This window comes from Pezoporus occidentalis, unplaced genomic scaffold, assembly GCF_034315485.1.
Source record: "Pezoporus occidentalis ecotype Australia unplaced genomic scaffold, CSIRO_AGI_Poc_V1 ctg137, whole genome shotgun sequence".
NCBI classification, from domain to species: domain Eukaryota; kingdom Metazoa; phylum Chordata; class Aves; order Psittaciformes; family Psittacidae; genus Pezoporus; species Pezoporus occidentalis.
The window spans coordinates 402,756-418,003 of NW_026913177.1; the positions used below are offsets into that span (position 1 = coordinate 402,756).

Sequence of the window (15,248 nt, forward strand, 5' to 3'; positions counted from 1 at the left end):
CTACAGGTCTTCCTCCTCTTTACAGGCAGTGGCATGCAGAGACACTCCCTTGTCTCTTTTCACAGCAATTCACAGTGTTTCAGAATGGTAGATATTGTCCAATCCATCCTGAATTGTCACTAGGCAAGAAGAGTGAGTGCCTTATAGTTAAGCCTCAGGACTGACACTGAGGTGATCTGACCTTGATTTCTGTCTCTGCTGAAGGCATTCAGGGTGGTCTTGAACAAGATGTATTACCTTTCTTTGCTTCGGTTCTCCATCTCAGCTAGTCATTGCAGAGCACATGTTGCTCTGAACATAAATTGCAGTCATTTCTGTAGGAGTCTTGGAAAGTAGGAAGGGTTAGGGCATTCCCTGTACCTTGTTCCTTTTTCTTGAACTAAGAGGGCTTATGGCTAAAATACAGGATTGAAAGATGATACTGTTGAGTCACTTGCAATTCTTGGGAGTCTGTAAAGATCCTTCCTAATTCCCATTGCTCTTTACAGAAACCTGGCAGAGTAAATTTTTGCCATCTTTTCACTTCTCTCTGTTTCACTCATCACAGCTTTGAAACACTGAGTCCTACTGAGTGGAGATTGCTGCATGCTGCCAGGTGACAGAGAAGCCACAGCAGTCTCTGTGCTGCCTGCCTCCAAATCTCTATTCCAACCAAGAGTAGGACAGAGCTGACATGTAAATGTAGCTCATTCCAACACTAGACTCAATCTCTGCAGAGGCAGTCAGTATGGAGACTGACACTGCTGACAACTCCACAATTAACTATATGCAACAGTTCCCGCATATTGGTATTTCCATAGGGAACCCCTGGCCTGATCCAGAAAGCCGTGTGCATGTGGGAAGAGCAGTGCTGATTATGATTTTATTGAGAGTGAGTAGAAAACCTCACTACTGTCAGCAGCATGATGGAGGAAAACAGCAGCTTCCAACCCCTGCATAGTCAGTTCCTCTGCTCTCAGCTCTCCCTAGCAGTTCCTAGCAACGTTTTGCAGACCCACAGATTGCCTGGATCTATTACTGGCTCTTTTTATGCTCAGGGTACTTATAACAAACAGTGCATTGTGTGTTTGTTAGAAATGCTAGCAGAGATCATCTAGCTCTTGATTCCCTTACATCTGTATTTGGTGTATCAGCACAACTGTGATAAGCGGGTAATTCGGAAGAGCAGTGTTCAGTTGCCACACACCTCAGTGTCCAAGCACCATTTCTGATTTTAATGACAAGATGTGATGTTGTGCATATTTTTCTCCTTTATAAGAAACTTGTGCATATTGCTTTAAGCATATGCAAGTGTCCTGCATCCAGTTATTGTTAGGGTTGCAAATTTAGGCTCTTGAAATTGGAGATGCCAGAATTAGTACTTTTTACCCCATCTCATCAAGAGCTTCCATTGCCAGCACTCCATTCCCATCTTCTTCCACAATTTGCACTCTAGTTTTGCCAACTTCTCTCAGTCATTTCTGCACCATATTTGCTCCCAAATCCTAGATCCTTTTCCACTAGGTTACAGCTATAGTTTCCCCCACCTGGTTGTCCCAGTCAGTTCCTGTCAGTCCTAGATCAATTTCCATCGGTTTTGACCTCACTTTGGTTTAAAGTTTGGTATGTCATGATAACCCCAGTCACAGCAGCTCATGGTAACAGCTTCAGGTAGAAAAACTGTTCTGTGAAGTGTTACTGGTCCAGATAGAATTTAGATCCTGATGCTCTATAGTTTCTGCAGGTAAATGCAAACTGCAGTTTTCTAGTGGAAGTTTGAGTAAATTCGTCTAGAGCCTTCAAACAAGTGAAATTGAAGTTTTCCCTTTGCGGTTGAGGATACTAGAAGTTTTTTATGGAGAAAAAACATTAATTTAGGTTAGACTTGGTGGAAACGTTTTGGCCCATACACAACATGCATCAACACACAAACGTGAAGCCAGTCTGAGGCAGACAAAAAGCAAGGAAAATTGTTGTTAAATTTGATGGTAAGTCGTAAGACACTTAAAATGAGGATTATAAAGGGAAATACCAGGCAACCTTTTTAATAACCATTAACATCAGCTTCACCTCTAATACATACCAAGGTATATTAGCAAGCTTTAATTCTGCAAAATCAAGCACTGAGAATTTAGGACATGCTATTCTTCAGACTGCCAACATAACATTAACTTAGACCGTGCACATTAGGATATGGCCATTAATTACAAGCTTGTACAGCTCTTTTCCAACAAATCTTTGACTCATTTGGTGTTTGGATGGTGTAGGGTTTTTTAATAAACAGCTATTTGATGTTTAATTTTTTCCTCATCATAAATTTTATGGATCCATTCATAATTTCTGCTCTATTGCATTCAAGCCTTGCTATGAATGGCAGGTTGAATTTTCATCATAGTATCTTAGGTTTACAAATATTAATTACAATGTTTACATATTCTGTTTGCCACATTGACCTGGTTATCTCCATTTTTGTGAGGGCACATGATTCTGCAAAATGAGGCTCAAAATTATCAACCAGTTTTGAGTGTGCAGTTGGATTCTCTGAGGCCTAGTATCTCAGAGTACTCAGTGCCTGATAATAGTCTTTTACTTGGAGAGCAGAGTGCCTACTGACTGCAGCTGCTGCTCCGTGTTCTTATAAATACTTGTAAATCAAACTCCACATGCTTGTACATCAAAGTTTGGATATGTTGCACAGTGATTTTCAAACTGGGGAATCTGCAATTCATAATTACCTGTGAACATCTCAGTTTAAGGCACCTGTTTATTTTCTTTCACAGAACGATTCTGTGGAAGGGGCAGGGAAAGAATTTGATTCTTCAGTATGTCAACTGCCTCTACAGCAATCTTGTCCTTTGTGACACTAAACTTCTCTCACATTGCTACAGACTTTCTAACTTCAGCCACAAGTAAAACAGAGGCACTGCATATGACAACACATCCACCAGCCCACCTTGACTTACCTGCAGAGTACAGTATAACCTCTTAGAGCTTTATTTTAGCAATTCTTAACTTTTGAATACTTAACTTTGCAATCTGTTGTCCTTTTCATACAGACGTTCTGTTTCATATTTTAAATGAAGATCTCTTAAAGGTTCCAAGTCTTAAAATTTGAACTGATATAGTAATTAATGAACTGATTTGCAGATTCCCCAAAAACGTAATTGTTGCTTAAGGGGTGAACAGCTGTAAGATGGCTGAGGGCTAGATGCTGAGTTTTCTCCTACAAAGCTAAATGACTGAGTTGAAGCTTTAATGGCAAAATAGTGCTCAGCCTTAACTACAACTACTACCTTAATTACAGCCTTATTGTAATACCTACTACCTTAATTACAGTAACTTAGAGCTACTGTCTTCACTGCAGCCTTAACTGCCAACTGCTACTGGAACCATTTCTTCATTCTCTTCCTGTCTTTCTTCTGTGTGTGGTCTGTGGCTGTTGCTTTCTCCACTTAGGATGCTTTAACATATGTCCTTCTCCTGAAGAATTCCCTTTATCTATTTTGCTACTCTGGTGTTTCTCTTCATCTCAACCCTTTGCTATCCAGCACGCGGGGAAAGCACAGGCAGCCTTTTGCACAACTGGATAGTTTCTGTTTCTGAAAGCCAGCTTGGAGACAGTGGGAAGAAAGGGGAGGGTAAAGAAGTAGGAACTCTAGCATTAGAGCAACAACAAAAACAGCTAGATGTGGCACAACTTTCACTGCACCTTTACAACCTCTTGTATCAAGGTAACTTAATGCATAAGAAAAAAAGGGGAAAGGAGACTCTCTCTTTAAAACTCTGCATCCAGGTGTGAGGCCTAAAGAATGACACTCTTCTTCCCCACATAGTACGATCTCAAGGCATGGGACCAGAGGACATAGGAATGGACAGTCATCTTTGATGGGACCTGGGAGCCCAGTGGCAGTGTAACACGTGATTTGTCACACAGTGGAGTAGGATCACACAGCTTTCCTTGTGCTTCTTGATCAACCAACTGCTTTTCTCAAAAAGCAGTTACTGTATATTCCCAGATAAACCATACTTGGGCAGTTGATTTGTGTGTGCAGGACTCTCTTGTCTACATAGTAAGACCTATAGGTCACAGGCACATCACATCTGCACTGAAGATATGGCTCTGATTATCTCAGATCTACTGTAGCTGCACTGTATGTTGATGTGCTTAGATAACAAACTACTTTTCTAGTTTTTCAGATGAAGTTGAAGATAGATGCAGCGAGGATATATACATTTCTTTCTGAATGCCTAACTTACCTGTCCAGGGTTGTCCTGGATTTCACCATTGCATGCTGGCTTATTTCCTTTGGTTGAAATCCTACATGAATGCTTTGCTCAGGTCCCCCGAGATCCTTAAGATTGCAGTGTCCTAGAGTCATAGCTGTGAATGACCATTCAGAGAGCCCTTCCTGCCTCAGGCAGACTAGCCTTGGAAAATCCACATCACCCTTGAAATAAATACTGCCAACATTGGTGATTTTTTTTTTGCAGCAGGCAGCAACTGCTTCTTGATCTTGCTGAGCGATATACTTATTTGTTATCAAGGGCAGATTGTGGCTTTTGCTGTACAGAAATGTAGCTGAACGATGAGGAGGTGGCTTAGGGGAAGAGGCAGGGAGTGTTATTCTTGACACATGTATATGGAATAATTAATGATAAGAGCCAAAAAAATATTCATGACTCCGTAGAAAGATAAATAGATTTTTGGTTAAATTTCAGTTTTCTCTTTAAAGCAGTTGAAGTTGCTCTGTGATTGGTATTATGGAAATGAGTTTTCTATGGATTCTGGCTGGCCGGAGGATTCCTCCTAGAACTTTTAGCCAAGATAATGCTGCAGATACCCAGCTACTGAGTGCTGGCAAGAATTCCCAATGCCAAATTCCTATGCCAAAAACTTGTGCTTTCTGGGCAAATGCAAGGCAGCTGTTGAATGCTCAAATCAACCCAACTTGTTGACAGGATTTATTATAGTATTTTCTCCACCCATTCTCCCAGATACTAGTAGGATTTCAGTGGTGGCTTGTAAGAAACCTAGCAGATTCCACTGCACTCCAGCTGACCCAAGGAAGGTAAATGCTCAAAGTGCATTTGCTAGTGGTACGCATAAACAGTAATGCAGCTGTCTTGGGTTCTTCACAACATCCACATTCTTCTTTTCAAGGATATTAGCACAGGAAGCTGTCAAGGTAGTTGATTTGCTCAGCAGTCACATTCGTAGAGTTCTGAAATCTTTATTGGAGTCATCATATACAAATAAATACTCAGAAGCACCCTGCAAATTGAGATACTGACTCTTCCAGTGGACCACAGATGGCATGGTGTCATGGTTTAAGCCCAGGCCGTAAGTCAGGCAGCAGCCCTCTCACTCACTCCCCCTTCTTTCTTCCCCCCACCCCGCCGCCCCCGACTCCCAGAGGAACGGGGAGGAGAATCGAAAGAATATAACTCCCACAGGTTGAGATAAGAACAGTTTAGTAACTAAGGTATAACACAAATCACTACTGCTACCACCAATAATAATAATGATAAAGGAAATAACAAGGGAAGAGAATATGATAACACTTGTCGATATGCAGCCTGACCGAGCAGTGAGCCAGCCCTTCCATGTAACTCCTAGTTTACATCCTGGGCATGATATGCTGTGGTGTGGAATACCTCTTTGGCTAGTTTGGGTCAGGTGTCCTGTCTCTGCTTCCTCCCGGCTTCCCCTCCTCCCTGTCAGAGCATGAGACTCAGAAGTCCTAGGTCAGACTAAACATTTGAGCAGTAAGTAAAAGCATCAATGCTATCAGCACTGTTCCCAGGCCAAAAGTCAAAACCATAGCACTGCACCAGCTACTAAGAAGGAGAAAAAATGACTGCTACTGCTGAACCCAGGGCACATGGCCACCAAAAAAGTATTGTGCTGAAAGGATCCTGAACTGTATGGGATACCATGCAGGATTTGAGAGGTTTTGCTCAGCCACAGACACCACCTGCAGTAGCCATTTAATGCATTATTTGGTTCTGTGACTCACCTTCTGTATGAAAGGCAATGGTAACATCATACCTAACTGAAGCTAAACTGCATGCAAGACTAAGAAACTCAGACATGCTAAGTCACAGTTACCTAGATTCTGTCTTCACTCCTTTGTTGCCACCTGATATGTTTTCCAACAAAACTCATGTGACTTGCTTATATAGCACATGCTAGAACTGGTCTTTCTATTCTGAGGTGGCTCAACTGAGTGAATGTCCCTGATCTGATATAATTCCTATGCTCTTTTCGCTAATAATTTTTTTCCAAATTATGGTTAAATTACTACCTTCTCTACAGCTCCCATACTGCCCTCTTTCTGTGTTCTGTCTAAGCAGTCTAGCAATAGTGACAGTTAATTCTGCTTGTCTAGATGTGAGTTGCAGTCCAAATTCTGGTGCTACTCCTTAATTCTGATTTCTGTGTAGCTTAAGGATGGTCTGTATACTATACACCATTTTTATGATATGAAGAGGCAACACCACTAGTCAAGCATTCTCACAAGAATAATTTAACTTGTCTTTTAAAAGCTTGTAAAGTCATGCATTAGTCCAGTGACATGACTGTTTAGTATTTAAGGCTTTGGGATATTAAAAAGAACAGATGTAGAGTAGCTGTTGGATTGCTATACAGAAGCAGATTTACAGAGAACAATATATGTTACAGGGTTGGGAACACGTACATAACATTAAGCAATCCGGTGTCTCACTCTACTTCGTCAAGAAGCAACAACTTTATTAACATTACTGACTGCTTTAGTTTTATTTTAGTATTTTTTGCCATCACACTGTTTGTTATATTGTAGAAGCTTTTGCTCTAAAAGGTTAAAGCATTATAAAAATCCAAGTTAATTCAGTCATACAAGCTTTTGTGAGGTATGAAAGCTGTGGTGGCATTGCTCTTGTTTTAGTCAGAAGAGTGAACTCATGGTGAGGTTCTGGTAACCTTTTTCAAACTGTGGCCAGCAGCAGCTTTTAAAAACACTAAGTAGCCTTGTCCATGTGCATGTGGCTGCCAGTGACAGTCCAAGGAATCTGTCCTGCCTACTAGGCACAAATTCATTCTTTTTGGTCTCCCAAGAGACAACTTTGGCCAGCTCTCTGAGGGAAGGCTCTGGTTTTCATTACCTGTTTTAACACTTGAGGTTTTCAGAATCCAGTCTCAGTTAAGACACTTGGGATCACTACTGAGCAGATAGACCTGGTTAGAAGTACCTGTAATAACCTCTTAAACAGCAGAGAGGGAGGAGAGAGGTGGAGGCTGGTAGTTATATATTAAATATTGTTTTTGACTTCTGAATTCCACCTTTCCTAAAATTTGGGAAAGATCAACTGTATTTCTCTCTCCTTGCTTACACTTTGCTTTCAAGGTAGCTGCAGTCTCAAGTGTACCCTGAGTTTATTATCGTTGTCTGCCAAAAGCTGCGATACCAAATCAGGGCGTTCCATGCCCATGGGATGATATTTTGCCGTAAAATAAGTGTAGTGTGCATAGAAATCCAATTAACAGGCTGTCTCAATGGTCATAATGTAGCATCCTAGCACAAAGCTAACCTCACTGTGCTTCTGTTTTGCTCATTACTTTGTGAGACAGGTATTGCCCAGCCATGATCGCGTTTGTCACAAGAAACAAATGCACAAATGAAGGCAGGCTCAGGGACTGCTGGGAGGTGTCAGTATAAACAATAGCATAATTTGCACACAGGTCTCAGACAGTTTGCATCCCTTTTACTTGTCAAGTTACTTTAATGAAGGCTGTAAAATAAATAGCCATGGCTATAATCTTTAAGAATTAAAATGATTACTTGGCAAGCTGAAGTAATTAACAATTCTCAGCCAGGAATCAAACCAGAGATATATGGGTAGAAGGATGCGAAAAGAATATATTAACTTGCTGGGTAATAGCACTACTGTCCATCCTTTTTAGTTTTTTAAAGGATAAAAAAAAGCATGCGGAAATCATGTATTGGCAGGTTTTATATCTGTTGGAGTAATTGAGAGCAATCTTAACAGAAGAGGTCCAAGACACACTGGGATGTATGTGTTGGTCTGAAAATATTATTCTCTTTTCTTATAAGAGACTATCCAGCATGGGCCTTCCTTCTAGTTAGGTGCAAGGCAAACTTAAAGGGTGGGATTTGAGGGCTAGAATTCCGTATAGGCACAGAATACGCCTGGTATTCCTTCCTCGCTTTTAAGAAATTCATAGTGGGGACATAGAATTTTGAGTTTCGATATTTCTTGACCATTTACTGAGTTTCTTAGGTATGTGTTCTCATTGAGGTAAGGAAAAAAGTGCTGGTTTTGAACACTTGCTTTCTGTATAAGCAAGCCAATCATGATTCTGCTAAACAAAATGGAAATGCACGTAATCCATAAATACCAGGCTGTAACATGCTCATTTGACTGTCTTTTGTGTTTCAGATCACCACATTATGCTTGCCCTGAAGTCATCCGGGTAAGTTGGTTAACATTAGTGTGTATAAATGCATTTCTTAAAGTACCACTCATCGCAAGTATGCAGATAGACCCTCTGTGCTGGAAGTGTGTCCAAGGCAGACAGCACTGGAAAAGAAACAAAGAATGTAACTACAGTTTTGTTTGTTTGGCTCAGACCTGAGTCAAGCTACATAGGCTGTATGAGGGAAATGATCATGTATTATTCTCACAATACCCTTTGTACCATGTGATGAAGCAGAAATACAGTAGCCTCTTTTAACTTCATCTTTCCACCCGGGGATGTATTCTCTGATCTAGCTGTCATTTCAGTAGAAGAATTGGGTTTGGCTGTCAGTAATTTTGGTTTCCGTTAGATGATATGAAGTATCCTTTCCCTCTACTCTCCCTTTGTCCTCTGAAAATAAGTATCCAAGATTTCAGTGACCAAGATTCCCCTCTTTTAAAACATATCTTTAATGTAAAGCCAAGCAGGAAGTGTACAGAAGAAACTGTCCAGACATTCCCCTTGAGTTCACAAATAATGTGACTGGTGACAAGCTCCCTGAAGAACCAGGGAAGAAAAAACCACCTTCTTAAAGTCCTTAATAGACCTCTGACACTGCTTAAGTGCCAGGTCTAATAATCTGTGAGCTGTCAACTGTTCCTGCCCTGCTCCCCACTTCCGAGCCTGTTCTCGCAGATCCCAGATAAGACTGTAAACTGATGTTCATAAAAAATTCAATTAATGGGCTGTGGCATGGCTTCCTAGCTGGGAAGGCCACCTTGGGAAGCAGGTGGCAGAACTGAAATGTGGGGTTTCCCATTCTCCCTTCTTTTGTTCTTCAAGGATAATTAATTCTTTTACTAGCGAGCAGTCTTTTGAGCCTCTGTGTCATTGCTGCACAGGGAGAAAAATATGACGGAAGGAAAGCAGACGTCTGGAGCTGTGGAGTCATTTTATTTGCGTTGCTAGTGGTGAGTCATCTTCCTTGCACCATACTTTAACAAGAAAAGAAAAATCTGAAAATGCTGCTGTATTTAATGGTGATTCTATTGACATCATGTACAGATGGGTTTTTTTTTAGTTCGCCTATATTTGTATCTCCCAGTTGCATCCTTTCCTCTTATTTCTGTATCAGTCCCAGAGGAAAAGCATGAGGAATATTTCACTGCTTCTTTGAAATGCTGCTGCCCTGCACAGGGGAGCATAGACAAGCATCAAAACCTTACCTCCATAAATGCTCTCTGCTGTCTTGTGATATCACAGCACATATTTTGACTGGAAAGGATGTGCACAGTTACAACTCCAGGATGCAGAGAGTGTCAAATAAGTTGTACTTCACAAGATGAAAATGTGGCTGGGTTTGGGAAGTGTTTGTTTTTTTTTCTGCTGTATATGTGTTTCAGTAGGTATACGCTTACATTAACTGCAGTGTTTTATCAAGACAAGATTTGAGTGCAACCATTTTGTTTCACACAAGTACTGAACTACATTTTAATTTAGTACACTTGGAAATATAAAACTGAGCCAGTAGTACAAAGTTTAAATTAGTTTCCATCTGGCTCAGTAATACTTTCTTTAGTATTCAAAATGTGTTATCTTGTAACTTACCCTTCTTTTGATCAAAGTTTCAATTCTCTGTGGAATTTATTCTGATTTGAAGTGGTAAAGTAATTCTCCTAAACAATGCAACAACTGGATGTCCAGCTGAAGGCAGATAGGCTTGGCATTTGTTATCAATTTCCATAGTATAATGTAGGGAAATATACTTTATGTTCCTATAAGCATATACCATGTGCAGATTGAATACTGTGTATGAGAACAGGTTTTATGTGCATGTTAAGTTTTTTATGTCTGTAGTAGTTCAATATGCTCATCTACAATTATAAAAATAACAAGCCTGGAGTCAAATTTGGACCTAATTACTTCACTTTAATGTTTTATTTTGATGAAAATACTTTTACAATGCACAGAGTTAGATTCTCCACATTAATTTTGTTCAAAGTACTTGGAAATTTTAAAGGCTTTTTTTTTTTTCCCCTCCAAAAAATATGCTGATATTTTTTTAATGGCCCAAGTCAAAATACCTTGAGGAAATACCAATATAATGCGTTAATTCACCTTAACCGAGCTTACCATTTTTTTTATTTTTCTTCATTACAATTCACTGATATTTTTGAAGTTTGGGATTTTTTATCTTGATGTTCTGAGGGAAGAATTTTATCTTACTAGATTGCACCTGGTCATCTATTGCTCCTGGGCAGCTGTTTTCATGGCTGATAAAACAGAACTGTGTAATGAGCTCTTCACATAACTTCTTGAATTTGTAAGAATAGAACATGTCAAGATGGGTGGGATTTGTATGAGCAGGCTTTTCATTTTCAGGGGGATTCTCTATCAAGATTTGGTATTTGTTGCTGCAACTTCATCTGTTCCTACATATACACATAAGCCTGCAAAATGATTGAAATAAGGCTATTATTGATGGAGAGTGCAGAGCTCTCCAGTTAATTATGTCAGGACAAACCCTACAAAAAGTCTCATGCTATAATAGCAAGTAGTAGTAATAAAAGACATGTAGTTGTTACCTTCAGGAAATGACACAAAGCATCCTTACTGACTTCATCATGGCTTAAGTTGCATTAGCCAAAGTACTGAACTATGAGAATTGATTCTCCTTGAAGTCTGGAATAGTTAGGAAAAATGTAGGTAGCAGGAGATTGGTTACTGAAGACAGGGCGGCTCTCTTCAGGAATGCTTGAATGAACAAACAACAGTAAATAGTGCCCAGTTGCAGTTGCCATCAGGTGGGCTTTCTGAGGGTTCTGTGGAGCTGTTGTCTCTGTAACCCATAGATACAGAATTGCTTATACAGATGCACTACTCACTGTAGTAAGAGCAGTGCCAGAACTGACAACTTAGAGCTTCATAATCACAGCAGCTGACAGCTTGCAGCTTCCCACAATCCATCCTGGAAATCAAGGAAGCTCGGCACCTCCTAGAACTAGGCAGTGAAAAAGGAAGTGAGAATATCTAGGAAGGTGCAGACTTGCTATAAAAGGGTATGAGCTTCAGTTGGTGGAGTTATCCTAAAGATTTCAACTTCTTTTTTTCCTTTTTATCCTTGCAGCAAGGATAGGTCTTTTGCTGCTTTTTGTGGCAAGCTGATGATCTATTCAAAATGTAGTTTCAGCTAAAAAAACCTCAAGCCATTCATGTAAGTGAGGTACAGTAGGGAAGCAATAGGAACTGATGACCTGACCACAGCATGGGAACTAGATGAGGTATATTAAACAGGTAGAACGTCTGCTGCTTCCAAAGGCTAATGTTGGTTAGGATTTTTTTCAGCTGTGTCATTTCACTGCCTCATCAGAAAGAGTGTTCTTTACTGAAAGTCTCTCAAATGATGTTCACCTCCTTTTCAATGTGTGTAACAAATGTGTCTTAGAAAGGTTAAAAATAAGGAGACGATAAACATTGCTGCTGTGAAAGTATGCCCAGGAGGAATACCAGCAGATCAAAAGCTTGAGCTGAATTTAAGTGAATTCATGCATCTTTGGTGAATTTGCCTGGAAAGACAATTTCATATTTTGTATTGTATTTTATACTAGTGGTCATTTTCTAATTAAAGGTCCAATAAAAAAGCTGTGTCCTCAGTTTTGTTTCCTATGTTGGAGAAAATACTGCAGCACTACGAAATAATTTATTTTCAGTGGATAAAAAGTTTTTTTTCATGTATATAATAATTCACTATGAGCTGACTTCTTCTTTTCTATTCTCTCACCATGTTTATCCTGGCTTTTCTCCTTTTGCCCTTTCCAATTCCCTTTTGCTGATCTCCGCCATCCACACTGTCACATCCCTGCAGGGTGCCCTGCCTTTTGACGATGACAACTTGCGGCAACTGTTGGAGAAGGTGAAACGTGGAGTGTTCCACATGCCACATTTTATCCCCCCAGATTGTCAGAACCTTTTGCGGGGGATGATTGAAGTGGATGCCTCGAAACGTCTCACGGTAAGAAGGCATTTGCTGTGAGTCATGTGAGCAAGGCTTCATTTGTTCACCTTGTAGCAGCTGTGGTTGAATAACTAAGGTAACTCATTGGTTTACTGCTGCTCTTACATGTTTCCTCCAGAGCAAAGAATGAGTGGAGTTGGTGAAGTCTTTGGGAAGAAGTTAATTACCTTCTCTTTTGAACTGTGAGGGGAGACTACCTTTATGTCTCTTCTCTAGCCCATAAATCTCCGTCATTTAGAGGAAATCCCTCGTAACTTCATCACAGTGCTACTGACCCATTAGCACATTTTGGAGTCCACCAGAGTTGTCTGGCTCTCCTGCCTGGTACAGCAGTTTGTCAGGCACATGATATAACTGTTTGAAAGTCAAAATTGTTACTTAGGACAGTTATTTGAAGCTTTGTTATTATATGAAGTATGCCTTTCTTACACTTCTGACAAAAGTGATGGCTTCTCGCTTCATGCCATGCACCCTGCATTGTATTGTATCCTGTATTTGCTCTGCATTATCCTCTAGCAGACTTCAGAGCAAGTGTCTTCCTGTCTGCTCTTTCATCTTGTGCCCTGTGGTCCTGAGCACAATTAGGTCCACAGTGTTGAGCTCCTGGTACTCGGCACTGACTCTTTTCAGATAGGATACATGCCATCACTGCAATAGAGACCTTGCAAGGGTGAGCACTGTATAGTAGTTGTATCCTTCATTAACCCTGGGTTTAATGTTTGGGGGAATTAAAAAAAAAAAAATTAGCAATTAAAATCATTTTGGAAAGCAAGATTGCCTGCTTGTCAGTGGAGGCGTCTGCCTTTATGGGTACATTGCCCTTGTAAATCCTATTGTCAGGCTATAGTGATGATTTTATACAGATTTACTGAGCTCACAGATTCTGAGTGGGTGTATGTATAAAGAAATGTAAATTTAAAACTCCTCCTGGTTCTTTAGTCTGCTAAAATATTTATAAATAAACTCTCAGATCACTGGTTGTCTTCTCTACTGAGATTGCTAACAACAGCATCAGTCTGTGCCAGCTGTGATGAGATGCAGACATCTGTCTGCAGCTGAAACTCCCTCTACAACTTTCTTTACAGCATTACCTGACAGCTGCAGCTGGGTTTTTCTTTCATTCATTATGAAATGAAAGAAATATGTGCTCTGTTTGGTGACGTAGGTGAAAAGTTCTTCATGCTCTTACTTATATCCCTGCTTTTGCAAACCCAGTAGTCATCATGTTTGCTGTACATAAAGTAGCAGTGATTGAGGAAAATAAATACTAAGCACTTTAAGAGTGTTTTTTTTAAAACTGATTTTGAAAGAAAGAATATTTTTCGAAGTATTTTCATGGAATGAACACTGCAAAGGTTAAAGCTATACCCAGACATGCGAGGCAGCTGAAAAGTCACAGAGTCCCTTTCTAGGTTAGTTTCCTTTCTATAATGTAAACATTTTTTCTGATGGTTTTGTTGGGTTTTTTTCCTCACAGAGATCACTGAGATGGTTTGAGTATGCCAGGGAGCAGATCATCAGGTGTTGGATCTTCTTCAGACTGTTCTGAGTTTTTACACAGAGCATAGTCCCTAAGCATTTTGAATTGTGCAATAGAGCAGAGAATGTACACGATTAAGAGAGAAAACAGTTAAGGTAAATCCGGGTCCCAGAGTGACACACGCACACACACCCCACCCCCCCTTTTCTTTATCAAAATTAATCTGTTATTTCCTTAGGGAGGCAAAAAAAAACAGGTCTGATAGTTATTGAAAAGCATTAACCAGTAAATTGTGAATAAGAATTTGAAATCATACATATTCAAGAGCTGAGAGCTGGGAGGAAAAATGGGTAGGGCTTTGTTATTAGCTGCAATCTTATTTTTATTATTTTAGGTTCTCAGTTTGCTGTCCCTACTGTCGTCACACTTTTATGCTGTTAGTGTGCTGTTTGCTGAGATTGCTAGGCAGAAGGGAGCTCTTTGTTTACTGCACAGGAGCTAGGAATACTTAGTTCATTTTGAGGAGAGATCTGAATTCTATTTTAGCTGTGTCCTAAGAAAAAGGGTATAAATATGGGTTTATATGGAAGCCTCTATTCCTAGAAAATATCTCACTTGAATCAATTTGATATTTTTATAAAGATGTGAGCGAATTTGTGGCTTGGGTACAATACATACAGATGTAGCTGTTAATACTACTGATCATTTGCTCAATATCTCGCTGTTCAATTGAGCACAAAAATACAATGAAATGTAAGGTCACTAGAATTTTTTTCTTTCATTCTTCCCTTCTCTGCTTTGTTCCTTTATTATTATTATTATTATTTGTATCTCTTTTCCTTTTCACCCAACTGCATTTCCCTCCCTGCAGTAATTGCCATTTCACAGCACACCCACACCTTCCCCAGTCCATCTGTTAAAATGATCAACAAAAACAGAACTAGCATTCTCATTTAACTGTCATCATTCGGCTTCAGTGTTTGAGCTTGGGAGGTTTAATGGAGAAAGGGATATTCAGCATTACTGTTGCTGGCCCTTTCCTGCCTTGAGAAATAGGTCTTACCTTTCTTTGTATATGATTCATTTATGGAAAGAAGACTTTATTATGTCTTAGTGGAATATTGTTCACTCTCACCGTATATTACGTAGCCTCGGGTATGGTTAGTCGGATGTCCTTGACCGCTCTTGTTTACTAAGCCTGTTTTACTACACATGCTTTAAAATGAAAGAATCCATGTCTTTCTTTCAGTAGACTGCACAGGTTGATCCTAGCTGCTGGCCATGATATTTCTGACCACCCATATTCAGGAAAGATG

General features: G+C 39.9%; 1 protein-coding gene across 14 annotated transcripts in view; it reads left to right on the forward strand.

Moving 5' to 3' along the window:
* BRSK2 (BR serine/threonine kinase 2) overlaps positions 1–15,248 on the forward strand; it is a 331,220-nt gene that overhangs the window by 246,952 nt on the left and 69,020 nt on the right. For all 14 annotated transcript variants that reach the window (XM_062609356.1, XM_062609358.1, XM_062609359.1 and 11 more), the window contains 3 exons: positions 8,419–8,452; positions 9,340–9,408; positions 12,303–12,449. In XM_062609356.1, coding sequence (XP_062465340.1) covers positions 8,419–8,452; positions 9,340–9,408; positions 12,303–12,449 — 250 coding nt within the window. The remainder of the gene's footprint in view (positions 1–8,418; positions 8,453–9,339; positions 9,409–12,302; positions 12,450–15,248) is intronic.